General features: G+C 51.0%; 7 protein-coding genes across 8 annotated transcripts; 3 read left to right on the top strand and 4 right to left on the bottom strand.

The window, feature by feature from the left end:
- Positions 1-941: 941 nt before the first annotated feature.
- Positions 942-2573, top strand: AAFC00_004906 (uncharacterized protein; the record flags this gene model as incomplete). Its single annotated transcript, XM_069344618.1, has 1 exon — positions 942-2573. One exon carries the CDS (start codon positions 942-944, stop codon positions 2571-2573), a length of 1632 nt encoding a protein of 543 aa, XP_069197048.1.
- Positions 2574-3501: 928 nt separating this feature from the next.
- On the top strand, positions 3502-4570 carry AAFC00_004905 (uncharacterized protein; the record flags this gene model as incomplete). Its single annotated transcript, XM_069344616.1, has 2 exons — positions 3502-3754; positions 3903-4570. The coding sequence occupies 2 exons, from the start codon at positions 3502-3504 to the stop codon at positions 4568-4570; spliced, it is 921 nt and encodes a 306-aa protein (XP_069197047.1).
- A 3342-nt stretch (positions 4571-7912) lies between these two features.
- Positions 7913-10258, bottom strand: AAFC00_004904 (uncharacterized protein; the record flags this gene model as incomplete). Its single annotated transcript, XM_069344615.1, has 1 exon — positions 7913-10258. One exon carries the CDS (start codon positions 10256-10258, stop codon positions 7913-7915), a length of 2346 nt encoding a protein of 781 aa, XP_069197046.1.
- Positions 10259-10793: 535 nt separating this feature from the next.
- Positions 10794-13211, bottom strand: AAFC00_004903 (uncharacterized protein; the record flags this gene model as incomplete). Of its 2 annotated transcripts, XM_069344614.1 has the most annotated exons (4): positions 10794-11581; positions 11639-11737; positions 11792-13112; positions 13209-13211. In XM_069344614.1, the coding sequence occupies 4 exons, from the start codon at positions 13209-13211 to the stop codon at positions 10794-10796; spliced, it is 2211 nt and encodes a 736-aa protein (XP_069197044.1). The 2 variants fall into 2 exon arrangements, with proteins under 2 accessions (XP_069197044.1, XP_069197045.1); XM_069348208.1 differs by lacking the exon at positions 13209-13211 and having other exon boundaries at positions 11792-13121.
- A 1128-nt stretch (positions 13212-14339) lies between these two features.
- Positions 14340-15935, bottom strand: AAFC00_004902 (uncharacterized protein; the record flags this gene model as incomplete). Its single annotated transcript, XM_069344613.1, has 5 exons — positions 14340-14824; positions 14893-15619; positions 15683-15771; positions 15828-15848; positions 15905-15935. The coding sequence occupies 5 exons, from the start codon at positions 15933-15935 to the stop codon at positions 14340-14342; spliced, it is 1353 nt and encodes a 450-aa protein (XP_069197043.1).
- A 999-nt stretch (positions 15936-16934) lies between these two features.
- On the bottom strand, positions 16935-17616 carry AAFC00_004901 (uncharacterized protein; the record flags this gene model as incomplete). The annotated part of the gene is made up of 2 exons (XM_069344612.1): positions 16935-17244; positions 17297-17616. 2 exons carry the CDS (start codon positions 17614-17616, stop codon positions 16935-16937), a joined length of 630 nt encoding a protein of 209 aa, XP_069197042.1.
- Positions 17617-18533: 917 nt separating this feature from the next.
- AAFC00_004900 (uncharacterized protein) lies at positions 18534-19581 on the top strand (the record flags this gene model as incomplete). Its single annotated transcript, XM_069344611.1, has 2 exons — positions 18534-18675; positions 18734-19581. 2 exons carry the CDS (start codon positions 18534-18536, stop codon positions 19579-19581), a joined length of 990 nt encoding a protein of 329 aa, XP_069197041.1.
- Between the last annotated feature and the right edge of the window lie 879 nt (positions 19582-20460).

Below are 20460 nucleotides of genomic sequence, written 5' to 3'. Positions count from 1 at the left end.
GTGGAAGGCGAAGATTGGCCAACGCGCCAAGGGATTTGGCTACGGACAAAAACAGCCCAGGGGACAAGAGCGGATCGCGCTTTCCAATTTGTATGCTTCTTTCTTCGCCCACCGCACCTCAGCTCTTGTTTCTGTTCTCCCACCTTCACTCCACGCTTGACCGTCTCTCCTTCCTTTTTGCTGCCTTGCTCTACTGGCTGCATCGTCTCATCTTTCAATATCAGCCAGCAACATTTGCCTGTACTCTTAATTACTCTCCCGCCTGGACGCGTCCCTGTTGCTAACTGCTGTTGCCGACTTTCTCTGTGGCACTGTAAAGCAACCTCACAACCCCTCTTCCCCCTCTCTTTGCAAGTATCAATCCAGCATCATTGCTTGCCTTGAAACAAAGGAAGACCTTCGAGAGAAGTTTTTTTTATTGTCTTTGTCTGCGCAGTCAGCATCGACCGCGCCTGTTGCGTTCTTTGATTGATTGATTTCGCTTTGCGTGCAAACTATCTTATCACACTACACTAAAAAGAGAACATCGGAGTCTACACAACACAACATTTTTCGACGATCAAAGCAGAGATTGCCTGCAAACTCTTGCGTTGCTTTATACTATTAGCAGTACCTCAAAGGCTCTTACACTTCACATTTGGTTACTAAACCCTTGTAATCCAACGCCTTGTGATTTCAAGCATCGCTGCTGCCTTCCTGTCAAGCACCACGCGAATCACTTACACCAGGCGAATTCTTCTACTTCTTTCATTACTCACCAGGACCGGTCTTCCATCACAATTAGGTTGACTTTGCCCGATTCATCACCTTTTCTGCTGCCAGAATTTTTTTCATCAGAGCAGCACTTCTTTCTTGACGACGGTACATTTTAACGAGATTCAAACTTAACATCAACACGCGCCTACGCACAAAATCCCAAATAAACCTGTAATAAACACGAGATGGACACTGGTGGTCTCGCTCAGATGACTTTTAACGGCTTTTCTTCCAATGGCCTCGGCGTCCCGGGGTCTGGTTTTGCTTCTCGCAACAGAAACACCAACAACTCGAAGCGCTTGAGTCTCGCCCTCCCCCCCAAGGTGAACTCGATCAGTGAGCATCAGGCTGATCCTAACCCCACTCCACGCACGAGCCGTGCTCATATGCTTTCTGGTCTTCGCACTCAGCCCAAGACGCCGGCTGCCCCGGCTTCTGCGCCTTATGATCAGAATCAATATCAGTATCAGACACAGGACAACCAGTATGGCGAGAATGGCATGTACAATGCCTACATGCAAGGCGTACCCCAGACAGCTACTGGTAGCGGATATTCGGGTGCTCAGTATTCTGGTAACAACTCGCGTCACAGCCAAATGTTCACCATGCCCGAGCAAGTTCTGGCTCCTCCCACGTTCTACTCTGGTCAGGACTCTGACATGGATCCATCTGTTATGGAGCAGCTGCAGCTCACAAGCTATTTCCTAGCTGAGCGTCAGCGTCAGCTACAACAGCAGCTGGCTAGCATCACGGCTGCCGCTCAAGTCCAGGCCCAGTTTCAAGGACTTAACTTGGGTCAGTTCCAGCAAGGACCCATGACCCCAATCTCTCCCCAGAACGGTTATGGTCAGCAACAGCAAAAGGCACAATCTCCTATGGAGGTCCCTGGCCAGCCTGGACTTTTCGCAGTCTATAACCCGATGACTGGTCAGTACCAGTACATGGTAGACAGCGGTTCCCAGCAGCAGACGTCTTTGGGCTACAACAATGGCAACACAGCAGACAAATCGTCTGACTACTCTCAGCGGGCTCCCGCTTTCCGTGCGGAAATTTCTCCGCCCCCAAGCGAGCGTCCGACGCCCAACACCTCCCGCTCCATTACACCCCCAAAGAAGACACCTTCTCCGACATCGAACCTTGCTCATGTCGAACCGCTTCCACCCCCATCCGCCAACGCTTTCCGTCGGGGACATAAGAAGGCTTCCTCGCTCGCCATCAATCCTATGAATGGTGCTTTGAGCGATGGCCCCAAGACCGCTGCCGTTAATGGATCGGCTCGCTCAGTCTTTCCTCCTACGCCAATGACTGGAGGCTTTGGACCTGGTGCCGCCCGTGCCGGAGAGCATCCCATTCGCCAGCCTCGCAACCCCCCCAACCTGGAAGAGCTCGTTGCTGCCCCCACTGCCAAGCACGAAGGCAGCAAGAACTTCGCAACCCGTCAGCGTCGCGCCGCCTTGACTAACCTCATGCGCGCCGGCTCCGTCCGCCGCGCGGTCAGCGGCTCTTCGCGTAGCAGCCCCGTGAGCGAGAGGGAGCTTACCTTCCGTGCCGATCTGGATGACTCTACCTATCGCAAGCAGAGTCCGATTGGTTTCGAGCGCCATGCGCAGAAGGGTTCGAACGGCAGCCTTGAAGGCCTTGGCGCATATGGTAGCGCTGTCCAGACGCCAAATAGCGAGAAGAGCCAGAGCGATGCATTTGACATGTCCAACTTCGTCAGACAACTGCCTAGTCCAATTCAGCAAGGACAAGAGAGGAGACGCAACATGCTTGGAGGCCTGATGAGCGCTGCTGAGAAGAGACGAACGATCTTTTGAGGAATAAGACGGCGGTACGGCTGCCGAAGATGCTGGGCTTTTTCACTTCTGTTCAACGACTTTTATTGATTCTCTTTTGGGGGACTGGACATTGCGCATCATCTGCAACGGAAAGGGCTGGACATGCTAAATCGAAAATCAACGGCAGTGCTTTAGTCTTGAGGCTGCGCCTTATAGGACTGAAGCATCTGCGCTGTTGAATCATCATAATGTAGCGTGTTCACTGGTATTTCTGCAGTGTCATATCCATTCCGATTTCCACGCTTGGCCTTTGATTTCATCGGTGTTGTGACGATGACACAGATGCATGCTCCAGGAGGATCGTGACGCAGCCTCCTCTGCCATCAAGTGGTGACCTACTTTGTCTGAAGAATGAACTTTGGTGCAATCTAGCCTATGCTGCAGTAATGTTCACCTTTCTTTGCTCTTATGATCTGCCTAGGCTGTCTTCGTCCTTTAATACTGTACCACAACAGAGCCCATTAATCTAGACGACTAGCTGATAGATCCACTTACTGTATTACCGTGAGGCGGAGCAATTGAATTGTCCGAAGTTGCAATGTATGATTGGCTCGTGTAGGGCCCAAACGCGCGCCCATAATCCGCCACCGACCACGGGAGGAATCAATACCGCTGCTGTATTGGGTTACCTCTAATAAATTGTAGACTACTACACACCCACCAATAGATGAGATGCCCACAGTCGAATGGCCGGCGTATCTACACGTACCGGGAGAAATGGTCTGATATTCGTTCTTGTAGATTGCACTAGGTGCTATAAGTACTGCATGGCATCCCCCACATGATCATCCTATGCTCCAAAACCTATATATAAACGGTTGAGATATACCTGAACAATTCCCGACTTCCAAGCTTAGGTACTTTGAGAATCACACCCAGTCAGAATCGATATCTTCCTGCTCAGAAAATGTCTGTCGGCGGTCTCAAACCTTGCTGTGCAACCGGCTCCCTGCACACCGGAGCCCCCACGGGCGAAGTCAGCAAGCTTCATGGGTTCGACACGTATATAGCTGTGCCGCCGGGCGGCGTGGAAGCCGCAAAGGGCATTGTGGTGGTTCTTCCGGATATCTTTGGTTGGACGTTCCCTAACAATCGTATCTTAGCGGATGATTATGCCAGGAAGGGGGGATTTTCGGTCTTGCTTCCTGATTTTATGGATGGTGAGTCTTTATTCTGCTCTTTGGTGTTGTGTGTTTCTTCTTGACATGCAGTGTGGCTTGGCTTGCCTGCTGTTCAGAGCAGAGGACCTCAATATTGGGAAGTTCTTCACTTGAGCATTGACAAGCGGAGACTGATCTTTCGAAATAGGCTGTGTCGTTCCAAGCTATCTAGCAGAATGGCTATCCACACTCGAGGCCACAGGTCCTACAGGGTTCATCAAGAAGCTCTACGCTTACGGACTGTTCGCATACCACATCATACCCTTCTTCTGGAGCAACACCCAGAAAAAAGTCCATCCAGGAGTCATAGAGTTCTTCCGTGGCCTCAAGATATCCCACCCAAATCTTCCCGTTGGAGCAGCAGGGTTCTGCTGGGGCGGCCTGTACACGCTGAAGTTATGCTCTGCCATCGACCGCGCCACTCCACCCGTCAGCCAGGCGCAGCCGCAGAGTCCAGGTCAGAGCGGCGGGACCGGTGAACCCTTAGTTGTTTGCGGTTTCACAGCCCATCCCTCCATGTTGTCCTACCCTGCCAGTATCGAAGCTGTGGAGTTGCCGCTTTCGGTTGCGGCTGCGGGCAGGCTTGATCCTCAGATGAGTCGCGAGCAAGGGGAGCTGACGAGGGAGATCCTGGAGAAGAAGACGCAGAGCGTCGATGGCGCTCAGCATGAGTTCATCTGGTACGAGGGCGCCACTCATGGTTTCGCTGTCCGCGCGGATGAGAATGATGTTGAAGAGGCGCAGAGAGGAAAGCAGGCGGAAGCGCAGGCTATCAGGTGGTTCACCAAGTGGTTTGCCGCTGCTGGGAAGGCGTGAATCTGAGCCGATATGTGACTAGAGAGATGAATTGCGAACGGTCTACAGCACGGTGATGACGAATCAGACGATCGGGATTCCGACGTCCATCAGAGAATGGGTAAATTATTTGTACGAGGTTTCGACGACCCGCACTATACTTATCCTACACTCTCCCTTGTTCTAGAGGCGAACAGGATCAAAGTAAGTAATGAATCTACAGTAAAATACGAAGACTTGCTAGATAAATCACCACTAGCTGTTCTACGACTCCTCAACAACTCATAGAACGGAGTCAGAAGACTCCTTTTTCCCAACACAGCTGTGCGCAGTCTGTCACACTACTGTATACAGTCCTTTCCACTACACTTTCTTCAACTCCTGCCTCCTCGCTGACCCCCAATGTCTTTGTCGCAACCATGGACGCCGCAATCACATTTCCAGTTGTCATTCTAGGTACACCCGAGAATCTCGGAGTTAGTTGGATTTCGGTCGCTCTCATCTGTCAAATCACAGTTGCCTTTTCGTCTTCTGTCCAGAACAGAGAATATTATGCACATGGTAAGCAAGAAAATGCCCACGTAGGTACTCTTGTTGCTCAATTTCCCGTACTTGAAAATGTATTACAACTCTACTGACACGCAGCAAATGGTCAGGATCATGTTGAGATCTACAATACAACAACTTCGGTTGGTCACACATCGCTCAAGTCCAGCTCTCGATGAGAGGTGGCAAAAAGCTCAAGTCACATAATGCAAATGCACCAACAATGGAGCTGTAAAAGATATGACACATTGTATGCGTCGACATGATTGGCATGCAACAAGCTATTTGGATTGTGACAAGAAAAGTGTAATGGAGACTCTCTCCGCATCAGGCAGAAAGACTGTCATTCATCCAGGCCAACTATCATTCCCAACCAACCAGAACCGTGGTGGAATCAAGACACCCGAGCAATGACCCCACAGCGGAAATTGACCTTTAAGCGGAAAAAACCAGGTGTGGCGACATCGAACTGTATAAAAGGAGGGAGTCAGCCATAAGACTCAGTGGATTGCCCAGTGCCATTCAGACATAATAACATTAAAAAATGTTCTCATCAACTCCCGCAAGCGGGATCAGATTTGTACCCGTTTGTTCATCATCAGCAGAGCACACCCACCTGAGTAACACAGGAGGACAACGTCAAGGCTTGTGATGTTGTTCGGGCAAGGACTGAAACACGGCACATCATCAGCAGAAAACAGCCCTGCTCGAGCAACACAGGACGAAAGCGTTAGAGACCTATGATGACAAGTTCACTCCATCCAAGTAATATCCCAGGCTCAACCGGACGCGGGGGAACACTCGAGATTCCTGCCTTGGAGAGTGACCTGAGGTCACAGGAGTCGTTATGGGCATTGATCTTCCTGCAAAGAACAAGCGCATCAGATTGGAGGAAGCAAAAGACTGGTGTGGAAACACCTTGTTCTGACACAAGTCCGGGCTGCTTGCTGATGACCTATGATGATTTCCTCCTAATAGCTCGTCGTGATTGACTGCACTGTACTTGGTTCCGGCCGAGTGTAGGTGGTCCTCGACTGAGTATGGAAGCTGAGGATGAACATCGGAGGCAGCATAGGACGATTCTCTTGAGGACAGAGTGTGTCTGTGAGGCGGCTATGCATTGGATCTTCGAAGTCGTTGTTTTGTGAAGGGGACTCGGGCCGATGGTCGTGATGAGCCAATGCTGTGCATGGCATGATGGACAAGTGCACTCGAGTTACTTTGATAGGGAGACGACAAGAAGGAGATGGACGTCCAAAGATGATGACAAGAATTACCGTGATGGAGGAAGAGTAACAATAAGAACACATCAACTCACAGAAGACAGATGAAAGATGATGGACGAGGTTGTTGATGAAAAGGAAGAGAAGAGTGGCCAGGCATCAGGTACTTATGCAAAGCGAAGAGACCATTGGATTTCGCTAACACTAATAAACTATGGAAGGAACTGACAGTATCGTGATCATGATGATGGATGGCTCTCTGGCTATGCATTGGGAGGCCAAAGACGTAGCAGCAACCCGTCCCTTGACAACCAAAATTTGTTGAGATGATTTCGTGGTATAGCAAGAGCGATCCGTCCCACGACGACCGCAACTTTTCGAGATGAACGTATAGCATACTCGAGAGAGCAGTCACAGATATTGAATTGCGTCAGTTGCGAACCACTGCATCATCGAGACCGGCCTGTAGCCTAGGTAGTAAGTAGCACCGATGTATCGTCAGGCTAATACTACAGGACGTCAACTCCCATTGCCTCCAGAGGATCGAACGACAATACAACCTGCTCACAATCCACCAACATTCCAGCGCCGCAAGATTCTTTGCAGAATCGTGTATCCAGAGTCCTTTCTTTCACATCATGGCTCCCACGCCGGCGTCATGGCTCGCGGAACACGGATCACTCATCATTGCGGATATGTCAGAGACACTCCTATACGTTCATATGAATACCACAAGTGCATAACCACGGAGCCAGCACGAAAATGCGACAGAGCCTTCCACTGACCTTAACACGGCCTGTCCGTCGGATATCAAACTCTGTACCACCCAACGATTACAGATACCTGACCAACATGTCCGACATTCTCTCGCCGAGACTCGCCGAGAACCAGCCCCCTTCCCTCGTACAGCCAAGCAAAGAAACCATCGATACCAAACAGCGGACCATCTCCGTCCAAATCGATACCAAACAGCGGACCATCTCAGTCCAAATCGATACCAGACCGAAGATGCATTGCAATTCCAATCTCGTCTCCCTCACCCTCTGAGCTCCCTCAACTACATGCCTGGACCTAGACGGGAGAGACGGATGACCAGATGTGGAAGGACAAGGGCCCTCTGTCTCATGGGTGCATCATGCAAAGACACGAGATATATTTCAGATGTACATTCACTCTCCTCTTATATAGTCATGTAATCACCTTAGCTATACAGTAAATAGAGAAATACAAGCACGAAATCTATAGAAGAAACTGTACAGCGCCTTTCCCTCGCCTTCACAGTGAGCAGAGTGAGAACTCACTTCTCACTTATCCTCGTTTTCTTCGAATGCGACGGGAAGACTTTTGTCTGCAGTGTAACCCAGGAAAGAATTCAACGTGTTAATGAACGGGTATATATGGGCTATGAGATATCGATTGGAAATTGAGATCGGAGACAGAGTCCTTTATTGGTATCTTAATTCTTCGTCTCCATAAGCAGAGGGGTCAGATGATAAACAGTGCAGTGAAAATGCACAGGACAGCACAGCGCAGCTTCCGCATACGCTTAGACGTAGCACGACAATCTGACCTGGATACTGGCTCCAATCTATCTTCATCGTCCCTCCGCGCGAGCAAGCAACTCCTCGCCCAAGTGGACAGGTTCAAACTTCCCCTTTTCGCCCTTCTTCTGAGCCCATATGACGTCTCCCTTGAGATACACAACAACGCCACCTTTGCCCGTCGCGCTAGCGGTCATTCTAAAGAGCGGCAATCCCGTGCCCGTGTGGGCCTCGCGCAGCGGCACAAGCGTGAGATCTTCCTCCGCGCACCACGTCTCGACAGAGTCCTTGAACGTGGGCTCTTCTTGATTTCTGAGCAGTTCTTTCTTGCGGGCGGCGGAGTCTTCTTCTTCGCGGAGACGGCGCTGCACGCTTGGGTCTGTGGCGATGGGGCGAGAGGGCCCCGCGGCGGGCGGCGGGAGCTCGGACATGCTGCGGCCTTGTCCTTGGAGTTTGACCGCAGAGCCGATCATTTCTGCGCCTCTGGCCCATTGCGTCTGCACGTCGGGCATGGCGTTGACGGGCGGCGGGAGTTGCGCCTTCCACCATGCGAACCACTGGTCGATCTCGTCGAAGTCGGCGCCTTCAAGGCGAAGCCAGCGGTGCAGGGCGTGCAGAAGCTTGGGGAAGAACTCGGCGACCATGAGGCGCGCCATTACGGCGGGAGTGAAGAAGTCTTGCCATGCGAGGACGTTTTCGAGAGGAGAGAGATCCTGGTCTGAGGGCTCGATCTCGAAGTTGGCGGATAGGTGAGATGCGAGACGGGGCAGGAGATGTCGGGTTAGTGAGTTTTCGAGGTCGGATTTGAGCAGGACGCGCCATTCGGACAGAGCGGGCACGACGCCACGGGATAGATCGCAGGTGTCGAGGACGGCGCGGAATTTGCGCTTGACGTCGCTGAGCAGACCGGTTGGTGCTTTGGGGTCGAGATGGTAAGGAGCGAGGTATGGTAGCCAGGGGAACAGCCACAGATGCGGAGGCGTGTTTCTGCCACTCTTGCTCTTCGACTTGCTTGATAGCTTCGGACTCCAAGCCGAAAGAGCGGACGTCAGTCTCGGCATGACCAACTGGTCTGTGAGGTTACTGTACACAAAGGCGGGCAGGAGGGGTCGCCATGCTTGTACAAGAGTAATCAGTGATTGCGGGTCGTAGACGTCCCATTTGGTGACGGTCGATCTCATCTTCGGTAACCACACGGTGTAGATGAGTGTCTCGTATGGTGTAGTCGTCTTTTGCCGACGATATTTGCGAAGTCCAGCATCGATGTTGCCATTGTTAGTCGTAAGATCGGTTGTGCTGTCCAAGCCCAGGATTGGGCGTAACCTCGTGAGTCCCGCGACTAGATGTACTGCAGGATCCAGCAGCGGCTCCCAATCCTCCATCTCCATACTGAAAATCGGATTCAGAGCAGCGACGGCCGCCTCGCCCAGATTCTGACTCTCAATCTCATGCTTGCAATCCTCTTGCACTTTCTCCAGCTCCTCGATTTTCGTGGTCCAAAGTCCCTTCCTGACCTCGTCGTCGCCCAGATTGACCAAGCCCTTGAGCGCAAGCCTTTCCACTTGCTGAACCAAGGCGCGCATCCTCTCAATCTCATCAAGCATATTCTGCATCTCCATGGCCAACTGACCCTCGTGTTCCTCGACGACGATTTTTCTCTCCTGCAGACCGTGCCAAGCGTCAATGAAAGCGTTCAGCTCGAGCGCCTCCCTCTTCTTGATTTTCTCTTCTTCAGTCTGGCTAGGAACAAGAGCGCCCGCGCTCATCAAGCCCGCAGCGCTAGTCAACAACTTGTTTTCAGCGCCCGTCGCATCCACGATGGCGCTCAACATAGCCTTTGGCACTTCGAGTCCCGGCGCCGCAGCCCTGACGTCCTCGACCGTCTTGAACTTGGTCTTTCTCCTGCCTCCAGCACCAGCACCACCAGAAGCACCCATCTTCCTCTCCCTAGCAGCCTCCTTCCTCTTCCGTCTCGCCGTCCTCTCCTCATCACTACTGTCCTCATAAACCTCACCCTTGGCCTCCTTCCGCCGCCGCTCCTCTTGCTTATACTGCTCCGTGCGCTCCTTGACAGCGCCGACTCCCGCGCCCTGTGGCCGTAGTTTGACTTCTATCGGATTAATGATTCCCTCGCCTTCTTTGCCCAGTCCCTGGCCTTGCCTGTAGCCCATTTTGGCCATCATACGCTGCGCGAACGTCATTTTGCCGCCGCCGCCGCCGCCGCCGCCGCTGTTGCTCCTGCCACCACTGGGTCCGGGTGTGGTGCGCGAGTCTGTTTTGGCGCTTTTGCGACTGTAGTTGTTCATGTCGCCTGTTGTCGTCGAGGATGTCACGTCGTCGGCTTTGCGCTTGAACCCGCCGAACGAGGCGCGAGGGAGCTCGTCGTCTTCAGAGTCCATCTTGTCTTATCTTCTGTTCATCAGATATGTGACAAGAGGCGAAACTTGGTCTCTTGCCCTCTGGAACAGGGAGGGCGAGATGTGATGCGCGCGTTGATGATTAAATGAATGGTAAAGCTTTGTCGCTCCTGCTCTTTACTCCAACTTTTGGGGGCAAGAGGTGAAGTCATTTCGTCCCTTCCTTCCCTTTAAACCCCATCTTCTTGGCGTTTGCGGAGGAGAGAGAATGCATTTCCGCAGCTTCACCACTCTATCATTGCAACACTTGAGCATATACATGACTGTCTGACGATCTCACTGGTCAGACAATAGAGATAAAGCAGAAGAGGGTATCTTGATTCTACTTCTAGCAATGTCGAGTCGACAGTGCCGTGACTCATGCTTGTCCATCATACTTCAGGGCATGTCCACTAGCGGCTGCCTGTATTAAAAAACCGTATCCATATCAAAAGCTTTTCGTATGCCAATCCTGGCCATTCGGTCGTGGAAGTAAAGCGATGCTCCATGCCCTGCATCCTGCGCATCTTCATCTTCATCATAGCCACATGGCTATTCCACCGAGCGTCACCGCGACCCACCCGAACAGAGAAGACTGATCGAGCTCTCTCATGCCCGCCATGCCCGATGACGAGCTTGGAGTCGCAGTCGCCGTGTACACACCCACCGGAGCCACGGTCGTCGTCGTCGCTGATGAAGACTTGCTTCCAGAACTCGCAGAACTCGAAGTAGACGTCGCACTGGTGATGGGTGTCCCTGGTCTTCCACCCGTGATTGAGCTCTTGGGAGCCACATAGTCATCTTCGTCCTTGTACCACACGCCGGCTTTGACCACACCCTTGCCAGCAATCATGTCGGCCACGTTGTCCTCCGTACACGTATCATTGATGCCCCTGAGCCAGCAGGTTGGCGACGGCTGCGATGGCGCCGAATTCGTGTGTGTTGCGTTTTGTGGTCCCGTCGAAGTGAAGTTGAGCGCATTGATGGGTTCGCCTGTGCTAATGTCGGTGCCATCGATGATACGCGCAAACACTGTGAATGCTGTTTCCGGCTGATAATATGGCACTGTGTGTCCAGCGTCGTAAATCCTACTGAAGGAAAGATTGCCCCATTGACGGACTGCGCCGCCCACGTAGCTGCTGTTCACCACGATATCCGCCCATCCCGCCGAGTTGAATCCAGAGAGATACGTGACTGGGGAAGACGTAGCTGATGACACAGCAGAGGTGTCTGAGCTCGTCGATATTGACGTCGCATTCACTGAGGGGTAGTCGGGTAGTTGCGCGGCTACTGCGAATGCTACTGCCTGTCCACCAAGCCAATTGCCTACGAGAGAATGTCAGTAATGATACTTGGTCGCCAAGGAACGCCGTCTTTGCTCACAGATGTAGTCCGCATCACCATAGATGAGCGCAACCCGAACACCCATGCGGAGGAGATTGGCGATATCTTCTAGTTGCCCGCCTCGGACGGAGTCACCGGCTGTCGAGCGAGTCAGCATTGGACGCCTGGATCAGCAATGGCGATACTTCTCACTGGAAAGAAAAGCGCGCTGTACAAAGCTATTCGACTCCGTGTAGTTCACCCGCGCCCCAACAGCAGCCTGCACCGGTGCAGAATTGAGGTATTCCTGGTACGCCAAAGGAGGATAAGGCGTCGGGTCCTTGACGCGAACATCGTACACGTCACGTCCACTCTCAACATAGAGTGCGTCAATCATGTTACAGGCGCTGGCGGCAATTTTGCAGAGCTGATTCGTCGCATCGACGTCCCCCTCATTATCCGGATCTGTACTGTTGACTGCAGAGCGACATGCCATGACCGAGTCATGACAACCGTTAAGCCCTGAATACAACCCCAATCCGTTCAGTTCGTCCGTTTGGTCAAACGCCTGTATCTCGTACGTGTTGTTGTACGCGTATATTGAATTCCAGTAGCTCTGGATCAGCTGGTCGACCATGCCATTGACGATACCCACAGACGACAGCGATATCTCGAGCGTGCTGTTTGGCGCTAGGGTTCCATTTCGGCGCTTTGCATTTTGTTCTTCAAACAGATTGGCGAACACTGGACCGTACTTGCCGCCATAGCTTTCAGCGAAAAGATTGACTCCAGTGGTAGAGATGTTTGAGCTATTGGGCCGCGTTCCAGGGTTATACTGAGGGAATGCTGCCAGAAAACTCTGGAGGAAATGCCAGGTTGCATGGGCCGCAGTCTCGGTGGTATTAGATGTACCCCATGCGGCTTGTGAGCCAAAGGTGCCGTTCAGGAAAGTGTACGCAGGCTGGCCCGCCGGTACTGGCCCCGGGCTCGCATACTCTTGAGTAAGAAGATTGTAAGACTTATTAGTAAGTGAATCATAAGAAAAGCCGACTTGGGCAGGTTGGTCAATAAAGAGGACATTGGAGCTTCTGTCCCATCCCCACATGCGAGGTTGAGTGCCATAGGAGCCATCGGCAAGCTGCACGACTTCACAAGGACCCAGTTCCTGGAACAATCCAATCATGCTGCTGCTTCCAGGTCCACCATTGAGCCATATCGTCAGAGGAGCCGTTTCCGGATTCTGACGAGCCTCGAAGAACCAGAAGAATGTGTTGATGCTATAATTTTGTTGTATCGGAGCAAGTGTGTAGGGTGGAATGCCGATGTATCCTGAATATTGCTTTTGTGTATTGAATACAGTATTACATGTCCCCGCTTCTGGCTGCTTGTATGCAATGGTAATATTGGGATCAATAGGCGAGGTGAGAATATGAGAATAGTCCGCGGCCGGGGGATATTGAGCAGATACAAAAGTCGGCAGGACCGCTGCTGCTGATGCTGCGCTCAACGCGAGGATGCGCGGAATTGTGAAATACTGCGACATGACATGAGTATCTGGCCGGTAATGCGATGACTTTTGACAACAGCGACACAGTCGCCAGTCTTTGGATTAGATTAATATGATACGCACCATCTCTTAGAGAAGCAGAGACGAAGAAAAAAAAGCGCGCATGTGTGGTTCGCTCAGACGAGGAAAGTGCGGCCGTGGATCTGTCCTGCAACATACAACAACGTGACAAGAGAGTGACTGTCGAGATGTCAAACGACTACGACTACGACTACGACGACTGGCAAAGGAATGTAGATAGATGAAAATCAGTCGACGTCGTTAAATCGACTCTGCGGACGACTACATTTCCGTCCTTTTCGTCGAGGATGACTACCTATCACCAAGACTACCTTGCCGAGAACAGTGGAACTAGGATGCTCGGGAGGGCTCAGCGCTGCTTGCGCGTTGATGCGGAGACTCGGCGGCTCTTCATCCTCCTCCTCCTCCACAACAGACGGGATCCACCTGTTCTCTGCTTGTCCACCCGCCGCCAATGCAAGCCTCGATGGGCGTTCCTTGAACTTGGCAACGTCGTTGATCTACTGTACTTGTACCTACTATCAATTTTTCTTCATGCAATGGTATACAACAGTATAAGGTATTGTTATTAGCACTTTGTTGACAAGTCTCGCTTTGCGCACAAAGTTGTCAAAGAACCTTGCTCATGAACATGGCAGCCCTGATCCTCCAAGAGAATGTGGTAAGGCTGACTCGCTGTCTAATCTTCTGTCAAGCCTGTGCCGCACCACTGTATAGAGGCCTGCCCCGTGCATAATATCATTCGCATCGAATGGCACGGTCCCAGAGCTCACGCTTACAGCTTCACACGAGGATGCTCACCATACAAGACTTGCTGTCGCGTCCATCTCGTCCATCTGAGTGCTTGCGAGTCCATATGTTACGTTGCACAACAATTCTGCAGTCTATCGAGGAATGTCGGCGCATCGTCCCCTAAAACCCCGGTCGACGAGGTAATGCATATGGACGGCCCCCACGACGCGTCATTCATCTTGAAGCCTCTCGGGTCGTACACCATCACGAATACTAGACTTAACAGAGGCCCGAAGTGACATACAAGCCAAAGCATTGGTTTTCGATTACTTGGTCATTAGATTGGCTACGGTTCCTGCAATTCATAGCTCATGCTAATTAGATAAAGAAATTTCAAGTAAGTTCGTGATAGAAGGGAAAATAAGTAGTGCATGTCCACATTTAGATCTTAGCACTCTCCTTACTGCTCTCGCCTCCGAGCTCACAGAAGGCTTTGAACGTGACCAGCGGCTCGTCACCTTCGGACTCGATGACGAGCTTGGCCGTCGCGCCCACGAAGTAAACCCATCCTTCCTGAATCTCTTCCACCTTGGGTCCCACACTGATCTTGCCCTTGCCCTGTGTGCAGATGACAATTGACGGACCATCAATGGACTCAAAGCTTGCCTTTGCTCCGGCCTTGTTGAGATCAGTCTTGACAACGCTGAATTCTTCGATAGGCGGGTCGTAGAGCGTTGTCGTGGACTGTGAGGTGTATGCGGTGGTATTGAGCGTGCAGTAAGGATAGTCTGTCGGAGCCATTTTCTGTTCGCTGATGGGCGCGTACGAATACGTCAGCATCGACGTCAATGTGGGCACGTCCTTGTATTTGGGAGTGAAGCCTGCGCGAACAACATTGTCGCTTGAGGCCATGCATTCGATGATGTCTGTTTTCCAAAAGTGTCAGCAATAAGAGTCTCGGCAACTGTGTTAATATCATCGCTTGTCAACATACCCCCAGACAGATATGCGTGGATATCGTCAGCCTTTAGAAACATGGCCTCGCCAACCTCGAGCTTCACGTAATTGAGGAAGAATGAGACAAATAGACCAATATCGCCGGGAAATTGGCCATCGAGTCTGACCATCAGATCCGCAAGCTCCTTGCCGCTACTGCTCTCTGTGCCACCGTTGGCGAACTTGTCACCTTCGCTCTTGGCTTGCTGGATCAAGTCCCTTGCCAATCTCTCCACCTCTTCTGGCTTTGCGTTCATAAGGGCAGTAAAGGCGTCCGCGAGAGCCTTCTTGTTTTCATCTGTCTTGCTGTCGTCGCTCTCTTGGCCCTTGATCGTGGACTGGAACTTCTTTGCCTCCTCTTCGCCGACGAGTTCTCTCAAGCTGGGGATACCATCAAGGAAGTGGCTGATTTCTGCCAGAGGTCTAAATCCGCAGAGGCCGTCGAAGGGAGTGACGGCGATGGTCATCTCGGGCTTGTGATTATCGTCGGGATAATTTCTGGGGTCTTTTGAGTGGAGCTGCTCGGCCAGCTTTTTGTTCGGGTGCGCTTGTATGGAGAGGGCTTTGTTGATCGAGAGGATCTTGAAGAGGAAAGGGAGCTTCTTCTCGTATTTGTCGGTGATGTCGTGGCCCATCAATTGGGCATTGTCTTGTACGAGGTCGAGAAGTGTTCGTTGTGTCTGAAGATCCTTGGAAGGGTTGCTTGGGTGTGTGCCCATCCATAGCTGTATGCGCTTCTTGTAAGTATCACGATCCAGGAATCTTCTCTCTTTTGCAAGCTCACGAACCTCTGCGTATGGCTTGTCTTCTTGGATGCTAAAGTCAGAGGGCGTTGCTGCGGCGAAGCGCGCTGCTGCTGAGTCCTTGCCAACCTTACCTGTCGCATGCTATCAGTCCCGAGGGTGTTTTCGAGTCTTTGTGTTCGTGACCTACCCCATTCATAACTATTGCAGCCTATGTATTTATTAGTACTGCTGCTCTCTGCTCGCACAACATGAGGACACACATACCACACTGCAGACGAATCAACGGAACCTGCATTCTGCTTTTGTGAGATGATTAGAGATGAAGTCACAGCCGTGGAATGTGAAATTTGTCTATAGATCTGAATGTAGAGAAAAGCAGACTTCTATGTTATTCAGGAGTAAGTCTTCTCTCCTTAAAAGGTGTTTCCTAAGAAAAGTTTGGGTTGACGTTACGATTTAGGAATCCACAAACGTTCCTTCCATTGTTGGCGTTCAAAAAGCTGCCTGCGCCTGCCCCTCCTACACACGTCACCAATGGAAATCGACAACATTGCATGACCGCAGCGTGACCTGACATGGACCCGAACCCCGTATTATTGCTCACGCTTTGTTAGGAAACTGCTCCAGATCCTCTCTCCTCCGCCCCGCTGTTTGACCTGCGGTACGCCGTGCTAGTACCTCGTATTTTGTCCTTTGAGATATTTTTATGGTTACTATTCTTATCTGGACACGCAAGAATAGCATTGCATCTTTCTATCAGTATAGCTTTACAGAAATATTGTCTCTTTGTCAATTTGATCGGCTTTTGTGATTGCTCGGTGGAGCAGAGTATGCTTTCCCGATCCTACACTGGTCATGCACCTGGCGGGTAGAAAGATTGTAGCCCCTGACCCCTATACTCATTATGTGCAAAGTGAGTCACCGGAAACATAGAAGGGTGCTGTATGAAGTCTATTATATGTCGCCCTGTGCACTGCTTTTGTTTCAATATGTTGTCGACAAAGAAGTGAGAGATAATGTGCGACCCTCACGAGGTAGTAGGTCCCATAAGACAAGGCCAGGGTCTCCCCAGATCGAAAGGCAACAGCCCACTCTTTTTGACTGAGTTTGAGCCCGCTTTCATCACTTAATAACAATCGGACGTCTTCAGAACATTTGATAGCGAATATAGTATTCAGATATTCGGATGTGATCGTATAATAAAATTACATAGAGCCGGGCAAAAGTCCGTGTCGTCATGAACGTGATCAGTATGTTACTGGATAGCTCCACCTTTCAGAAAGGACACAGAGATTCAAACCACTGTCCCTGCAGCCTCGGAGTAATCGCACATATCGCTCGAGTCAACAGCGACCTTCCTCCACTTGACCACACCCTGCGAGTCAACTGCGAACCCACCCGAATTCTGCCATCTCCACGATCCCTTGCCCGTAGGCGTTAGGTCGATGCCATCCGATTCCTTTAGTGACTTGAGCGCCCCCATGACGTTACCATTCACCATGCCAGTCCATGGTAGGACACCAATGCCCCATGCTGCGTAAAGCTCACGCGATGGGTCGGCGATCAGAGTGTATCTTGAGCTGTCTGTGAAAGCTGCTTTCGCTCTGCAAACAGTTTTAGTAGAGATCGTGTAGCTTGAACAGAGTAGACACTTACCCAATTCTCTCGAACCATTCCTCGGTCTCTTTCTCCTCACTGTGCTGCACGATAATGACGTGCAGGTTCTTATGTTTCTTGGTTTCTTCCGCCAGTAATTTTGCCTCTTTCTCTGCAAATGGACATCCGCAGTGTCTCACAAAGGCAACAAGTGTGGGTGTACCCTGGGACTTTCCTCTGGTGATCAGATCACCGCCATCTGTGCCTGGAAGGGCTGGCGCTTGTGCGCCAATCTCTGGAAGTGGTGCTGCCGAAGGACCTGAACGCGGCAGGATTGATTGGAGAACTGGCACCCATGATTGGAGGTACGCGGCTGCCATGATGATCTGTTCTGATTTTGTCTGCGTTCGTTGGTTTGATCTTTTGATTATAGAAATAATCCAAATGCTTAAATCATGAGTGCATGGACCGGGAATAAGCAGGCGAATCTGTGGCCTTGCCAATTCCAGCGCTTGGTGTATGGGTCCGAGGACAAATGCTCTCTGGATATCAATGAAACACGTTCACGTCGTCGGTAGCGTCGAGATGATCGAATTGAAGTAGTCTAGTGCGAAAGGCAGGTAAATATGCTCGAGCATAGTAGGTATGGTATTTACTTTATATAACTGGGTAGGATTGACGTCAGATAGCAACTTTATCATACTCCTCCAGCTACTTTGATGTAGCCTTTCCTCCGGGTGTACACGCATCGACACCTGTAGTTGAATCGCGTCTCCATCGCTTTGGCAGATCTGAGATTATGCAAGTTGCGAGTGAACATCATTCGCGACAAGGATATCGACATATGTGTTATAAACTCGTTGTTGTCTCGCCAACAACATGCTGTACGTGCCCATGAGGCTTAAATGAATAGCAACTCTAAGCAACGACTCTTCGCTGAACATTCGGAAAACCTCTATTCGAATATTGAAACATAATCGCTCCTTACAATATCAATTATGGTCGGACAAGAGAGCTCGGTCATTAGCATACAGCACTGCTGTGGACAATCGAGGTCTAAACAATAATAATTCCCCAATGCTAAGATACCTTAGTGCATATCTCAAGCCAGAAACAGCGACGTCATGTCCTATCTCCGTTGCAAAGTCCGATGCTGACCTTTAGTTTTCTAACCTAGCTCGGACTTTCGTGTATGTCACCAGTGTCAAAACGTTCTTTTGGAGTGTTTAGATATCGAAGTTGAGGATCCAGGAATGATTGAGCTGGAGCAATTCAGTGGCAAGCATATCCTGAACCAATGTCCGCAACTTCGGATGCTGCGTCCCGGGACCTACAGATGAGCCAGCAAAATGGAGGCGGTAATAATGAAAAGCCCAAATCAAAAGGCAACTACAAGGGCTTCGTCGCGGGTGTCTTCAGTGGTATTGCTAAATTGAGTGGTACGCGATATCCATCCACTATTCGTTGGCCTCGAGTATGTTCTAACGAACCTCTCAGTCGGTCACCCGTTTGACACGATCAAAGTACGACTACAAACCTCGGATTCAACCCGCTTCAAAGGTCCCCTGGATTGTTTGATGCAGACACTGAGAAAAGAGGGACCAGCAGGATTGTACAAGGGTGCAACACCACCACTGGTGGGATGGATGTTTATGGACAGTATCATGCTGGGCAGTCTGACGCTATATCGTCGGCTACTTCATGAGAATGTGTTTGAGCCAATCTATCGTGCTCGTGCAGTGAGCGAGGCATACGGTCTGCCACCTGCTGAGAACAAGCTGCCAGTCCTGGGTCATGCCATGGCAGGCGTCATGGCCGGAGCCACTGTCTCGTTCATCGCTGCTCCCGTCGAACACATCAAGGCGCGACTTCAGATTCAGTATGCTGCGGACAAATCTAAACGTCTTTATGCCGGACCGATCGATGCTCTGAAGAAGATATATGGCCAACATGGTCTCCGTGGGGTATATCATGGTCTCGGGGCCACACTTCTTTTCCGTGGATTCTTCTTCTTCTGGTGGGGTTCCTATGATTTATTCACGCGTGGACTGAATCAATACACTTCCCTATCTACACCGGCAGTGAATTTCTGGGCAGGTGGATTGTCCGCACAAATATTCTGGATCACGAGCTATCCCTCGGATGTGGTCAAGCAGCGCATTATGACAGATGACTTGGGTCCGAACCGGAGATTTAAGCGATGGAGGGACGCAGCATACGCAGTGGGGCAAGAGAAGGGGTGGAGAGGCTACTGGAGGGGCTTTGTACCGTGCTTCTTGCGGGCGTTTCCAGCGAACGCGATGGCGCTGGTAGCATTTGAAGGCGTCCTGAGATTTCTCGGTTGAGAATCGAAGTGTTTCGGTATGCACTTGTACAACTATACTGCCCGTCGGATTCGGGTCCGCAGTCACTATAGAATGGGCAACTCACCGCTCCGATGTTGCGTGAGGCGTGGGGACGAAACTTCTGGTAGATCTGTGTTGGTATGTACAAACTTCCCTAAGATAGATTCCAAGTGCCGATAGGGCTCGCATAGATATTGATATTGTATATTATAGAGTGTGATTTAGGCTGTGCTCTTGTATTGCGACTAAAATATGAGTTTCACTTCTCGGTGCTCCTCGAAGCTTAAAACACAATGAACATCCTCGCGAAACACAGGACGACAATGTCGCTTTCTCTGTCATGACGGTCATGATGCATCTATCGGGACTTCAGGTCCCTTGCGGCAAACAAATGCAGCGGCGCATTGGCCCGCGTCGGAAAGCTTCACTCTGAAACGGAGATTGCAGTGTCTTGGCCGCGGTCTTTTCAGCCAGAGGATTGGCTGCATGCAATAGGGGTACCAATTCATGAAGCAACCCTCGTGAGATTGGTGAAATTGGCTCTGCTCAGGATGGGACAGAGCAATCTAATCAGAGTTATATGTGCCCCTCAATCTAGCTAGGCGGGCGGCTGCATGAGACGACGGACGACCACTCCTGAATCATCTAAAAAGTCTTGATTATTCTCTCAGAGCTCAACCCTCCGACGGCCTCTTCTCAATCGCACGATACCGTAGCTCCCTGACAGCAACCAAACAGCTGATGTGCAATTCGTGACGATCAATCACCACGACCGGTAACGTAGAACGAACAAACGAACCCGAGCGCGTGCCTTTTTTCTCCACGAGACGATCAACGCACGTTTTTAGAATTGCCTTTTAGTCTGATACTTTCATACTT

This window comes from Neodothiora populina (genome assembly GCF_041146345.1).
Source record: "Neodothiora populina strain CPC 39397 chromosome Unknown canker_contig_3, whole genome shotgun sequence".
In the NCBI taxonomy this organism is placed as follows: Eukaryota; Fungi; Ascomycota; class Dothideomycetes; order Dothideales; family Dothioraceae; genus Neodothiora; species Neodothiora populina.
Note: the sequence above shows the minus strand (reverse complement) of the source record. Positions and strands in the feature narration are given on the sequence as shown.